The sequence below is a fragment of the Nothoprocta perdicaria genome, unplaced genomic scaffold, assembly GCF_003342845.1.
Source record: "Nothoprocta perdicaria isolate Ctin4 unplaced genomic scaffold, notPer1 scaffold_107, whole genome shotgun sequence".
Classification (NCBI taxonomy): Eukaryota; Metazoa; Chordata; class Aves; order Tinamiformes; family Tinamidae; genus Nothoprocta; species Nothoprocta perdicaria.
The window spans coordinates 1,346,939-1,352,064 of NW_020454172.1; the positions used below are offsets into that span (position 1 = coordinate 1,346,939).

The window sequence follows — 5,126 nt, forward strand, 5'->3', positions numbered from 1 at the left end:
CGGCGCAGCCAATGGCGGCGGCGGCGGCGGGCGGGGCGCGTCGCCATGGCCACGGCGAGGGGGCGGTGGGGAGTGAGGGCGGCCGCTAATGGCGGTGCCGGGGTCGGGGCGGCTCCCGTGGGGGTGACGGGGCCCCGAGGGGTCTGGGGTGACACCTAGGGGGGTGACAGGGCTCGGGGTGCCCTATGAGGAGGGGACAGGGCTCGGGGTGGCATCTAGGGGGTGACAGGGCCCTGGGGGCTCACAGGGCTCTGGGAGTCACAGGTTCTAGCGGGGTGACAAGGCACTGAGGGGGTGACAGGGCTCTGGTGGAGGTGACAGGGCTGCAGGGGTGGTGACAGGACTGTGGGGGTGACAGGGCTCTGCGGGTGACAGGACCCCGAGGGTGACGGGATTCTAGGGGAGGTGACAGTGTAAAGGAGCTCTGGGAGGGGTGACAGTTCACTGAGGGTGACAGCGCTCTGGGGTGCCGGGCCTATGGGGTGACGCACAGTCYGCCCCGCAGAGCTAATTTCCGCCTTTTTCTCCTTTCTCTCATGTGTTTCTCGCTGCCCCGAGCTCCGACTGCTGCACCCTGGATCCCCCTTGTAGCGAATGCTGGCACCGTCCCCTCTGTGTCACCCAGAGCAGAGTGACAACAAGCGGCACACACAGGAACGGGCCTTGAATCCCCCAGGCCCTATCCGCAGCGTGGGACACGGATGGGATCCGGGGCCAGCACCGTCAGCCGGTGCCGCGGGGCTGGGGACACGCGGGAATGACGAATGACAGGGCTCGTCACCCCGTGAGTCAGGAGCAACCCGCACGGTGCTCGGCGCCGTCCCTTCTCTGGCCGCCTGTTGTCACCGCGTTACTCGGCAAAGTAACCCCGTGCAAAGGCTCCCGGACCAAGGGGCTTGTTCAGCACCAAAAATGCATCACCCCAACCAAGGCCCAGCGGGAGAACAGGGAGCTCCGTGGGAATGAGAGGAGATTTTAGCATAAAGCATGGGAAGTGGCGCCCTGCGGAAAGTGCTGCATGAGAAAAACCCTGCAGTGAAGGAGAGAGGCCAGGAAAGCGGTCAGGAAAGATGGAAGTTGATAGGGAATAAAAAGAGATGTGGGGAAGGTGCCAAAGGGCTGGTGGATCCAGGGAAGGTGCGGAAGGCCCCACAATTGGGGGCCAGAACACCAGACCAAGAACCGCCAAGAACCCCAGAGTGACTGGGACTGTGTGGGATGAGCTGAACCATGGTGGGATGGGTTGGAATGGGATGGGTTCCAGATAGGGTGGGTTGTGATAGGTTCTGATGGGGATAGAGCTGGGGCAGGGACAGGATGGATTGGATCAGGTCGTAGCTTGATGGGTTGGGATGGGTCAGGCCACGTAAGGGATGGGATGGGACAAGACAGGTCCGGTTGGGAAGGGACAGGTTGGGTCAGGATGGGCTGGGCTGGGCTGAACAGAACTGAACTGAGCTTAACCAAACCAAGCTGCTGCAGCCCGGGACAGGCAAGGACAGGCTGGGGGAATAGGGTCCTGTGGCCCTTGTGTAGCCACAAGCTCCTTCATTTCACTCCCGCGGGCGCCTGAAATGTTAACGAGACACTGGGAGCGCCTCAGGAGGCTGCCTTTGGGGACAGGTTAACAAAATCATCAAAGGACTAACGTGTCTTTATTTTAACTTCGTTTCTCCCCCCAGGGCAYGGATCTCTCTGTGGTGCTAGGAGGAGGCGGCGCTCTGGATTGCAGAAATAAGCTCCCGGTTCCAGTTTTAGCCCGAAACGCTGGCCCTGGTTATTGGCATCCTGAGCGGCTGCTGGCGGCAGCRAAGGAGGAGGAGCTGGAGACGCTTCCCTCATCGACAGCCCTCAACAGTTATGAATTGTTATGAACTGTGGTSCCAACGCTGTGATAAATGCAGAGAATTCATGATCACCTGGTCGTCTCTGCTAAGCAGAGCACATTTTCACTATCACTTTAACCTTTCAGTCATGAAACCACAGTTTTCACTCCAATTGTGGGCCCTTCTTTTCCTGTGATTGAAGTGACAGCAAAGCTATGAGTAGAACTGAATCTTGCTGCCCACTCCTGCTTAGGCTGACATTTGGGAAAGCCAAGTCTCCTACCTAGTTGAGAATAGGCATAATACTGCATGTAGGTATTTGGCATTGCTCAGTCCAAATCACAGGGCACCTCAGTAAAACCTGCAGCAATAAGAGGATTTATTCTGGATTTCCTTGCTGTTTCCAGCTTCGACTGTCTCCTTCTGCAGCTAGCTAATTCAGAAGCAATTATAACCCAAATTAAAGCCTGGAACTTGTGTATCTGTAGCAGAATGACAGCTATTCCCCTCTCAACTGCTATCTTCTCTGCTCAGTGTTTTTCTTCTTCTCCCTTCAGGCCCAATTAAAATATCTTGAGTGCACAGCAATTTCCTGCCTTGTCCTTGCAGCAAAARCCAATAAAGATGATGGGATCTGTATGATTAATTTTGAATGCACTAAATCCATCTTTGGTTGTTTTCAAGTTATTTGCAGTTCCAAGTCTTTTAACAAGTTGGCCATAACAAAAACGTGTCAGCTTGATAACCCTAAGTAATTCCTAAGGGGAATGACAGCAGCGTTTTCAGTTCTGTTCACTTGCTGTTTGGAAAGGCTGCGACTTGCATGGCTGAAGGACCTGTGTCCACTGCTTGTGCAGTGGATCTGTTTCCCTCATCTGCCCCAAAACCTCCCTTTTCCCCCCCAGAATCCATGGCCTGCAGCCATGTGTGGGCTGGGCTGCAGTTTTGTGCTCATGAAGCCTCCCTAATTCTGTCACGAAGCTTAAAATTTGTCTGAAATGAGGAATTTGGGTGAGTTTTGCTTGTTACCAAACGTGTTCAGGGAATGACTCAGGGTAGGCCGAGCTTGCACAGGGTGATTATCCAGGGCTTGCAGCTAAAACTTGGCGTCAGAAGCCCCCGTAGCCTCCTCTGGGCCAGCGAGCCCTCGGGCAGCAGCTCACATCACGTTTCTTCCCTTTCCTCCATTCCGCTTTGAAAAAGGACAAGGAAGAGCCRTGAGTCACAGCAGCAGCCGGGCGCTGGGGTCAGATGAGAATTTCTCCTGAATTTCTGCCCCCAACCTCTGAATTTCTGCCCCAGCCTCTTCCAGGACCTGCCGCCTCCACGTTACTCCCCTTTTCCGCAAAGCTCAGAAGGAGAAGCCAAGTGAATGCCATGGGGAAGGAGACGGCACGAACCGCCCCATAGCAGCCCGGGAGGGCTCCGCGGGCCCTTGGCAACACACACAGGCGCACGCAGCACGGCTAGGAAGTTGGCCTCTTTATTTTTTAATATTTTCTCTTTTTTTTTCCTTTTTTTTTTTTTTTTTTTTTTTAATACAGGTAATGCCATYGGTGAAGATGCTCGCGGCGCAGAGCGGTCGTGAATGCTCGCCAGCTGGGATCTTGAGCATGGGCAGAATTATACTAGGTAAGCTTCACTGGGATCTTTACACAGCAACACCAATGGATTTCCTAAAGATTGTAAGCACTACGTTTTGCAAAGTTTAAATAATTGTTTTTTTAAGGAAACAACTCATTTTTCAAATAATACTAGAAAACATAGATGCTCACATACACACGCATACGCATTCTCCTCAAGGTGCTTTGCAAGCTGCCTGTTTTCAGCTATCTGCAAGTCTTTTCAAGAACGTTACAGTAAATTTATTTAAATGTACTAATATTTAAAACTTTTCTTTCTCAAAAAATGTACTCCCATTTTTAAAGGACAACTAAAAGGGAGGTTAAAAAGATTCTCATAATGCTATATGTTGTTTTTTTTTTTAAATACACACTGCAAAAATATTTCTAACTCTCTCCATTCTATTAATACTGTACATAGAAAGCTGTCAGTTTTTGGCTACATTTCACATACGGGTCTTCTTAAAACATTTCCCTTTTCATCCCACTAATAATTCACCCCTGTTTTAGGCAATCAGACTACCCCATTCTGGCACTTAGTTCACGTCGCAGTTGCTAAATATTTGATAGAAACGAACTGCATCTTTGAGAAAGGAGCATGTGCTAGTAAGGCAAGAATCATGAGATATGGACACAGCCTGGACCCCCTTCTACGGTAATGTGCAAATTTTAAGCCACCTTGGGCTGCTGATTGTGAGAACTGCCTCCTGCAGGTGCTTGTTTCCTCAGGGAATTCCGAGTACAATCATAGTTGTGGGGCTGGCTCCAGTTGTATCTGCTGGCCTGAACTGGTTCCCCAAAGAGCCATCTGGATAACGTAGAAACTTCAGAAACCGTTAGGAAACACAGACCTTTTACATTCATCATAAGCTCAAAAATGCTTCCGTGGTTGGCAAGTACAAACACAAAACACAAAAAAAGGGGAAACCCTCTGGGCTTCCTGGTATGAGTCAAAATTAGTCTCCACCTCAGGTGGCTAACATACGAAAACATACAAAGTTCACTGACCTCTGCTTTTTTAAAATATATATGTACATATATATATGCGCAGCCTCCTGTGCAGTAGCAAGCGACGGTTCCAGGCGCCCTCAGACGAATCCTTCCCGCCACGCGGCGCTCCGGACCAGGCAGCTGCAGCACTGCAGCGCCTGCCACCAGCTGCTGCAGCCCAAGGGCTCCACGCTGGCCTTGGTCATCATCACCTTGGAGCTGCACAGACTCGCTCCCGACGGCGCTCCTGCCAGCACCGATCTGCTAAGGAAAGCACAGGCAGGGTCAAAGCGGCCTCCGGGCACGCATGGGCGGCCGGGACGTGGACACTCTCCTGGAAGGCACCTGGGCGGCAGCCGGCGCATCCCGAAGCTCCGGGGGCGCTGCCTTTGCTGCAGCTCCTGCTGGAGGGAACGACCGGCCGCCGGGAGCGGCGCAGGGCAGAGGAGSTGGCCTTGCTCCCGCTCCCGCCCGCGCTGCTCTCCAGGGGACCTGTCCCCGTCTGTGCAGCAACTCGCATCCAGYGGCTCCTCCGCAGGGCTGGAAGGACTATGGATCCCAGCGCGTCCTCCCGCTCTCCGCTCAGGGGCTGAGGTGATTTAGCCCCGCTCCCTGAACCTGCGTGCGCCCTGCACAGGAGCTCCCGTGCTCGCAGCGCCAGCTCCTCCCGCCACGAGGACACCCGGCT

The 5,126-nt window shown here is 53.4% G+C and overlaps 1 protein-coding gene across 3 annotated transcripts in view; it reads right to left on the reverse strand.

Moving 5' to 3' along the window:
• Positions 1 to 3,381: 3,381 nt before the first annotated feature.
• The window catches only part of SEPT8 (septin 8), an 18,582-nt gene continuing 16,837 nt past the window's right edge, over positions 3,382 to 5,126 (reverse strand). For 2 of the 3 annotated variants that reach the window (XM_026045362.1, XM_026045349.1), the window contains exon 9: positions 3,382 to 4,702. In XM_026045362.1, coding sequence (XP_025901147.1) covers positions 4,537 to 4,702 — 166 coding nt within the window. In that variant the 3' untranslated portion in view covers positions 3,382 to 4,536. The remainder of the gene's footprint in view (positions 4,703 to 5,126) is intronic. The other variant, XM_026045354.1, reaches the window with a different exon arrangement.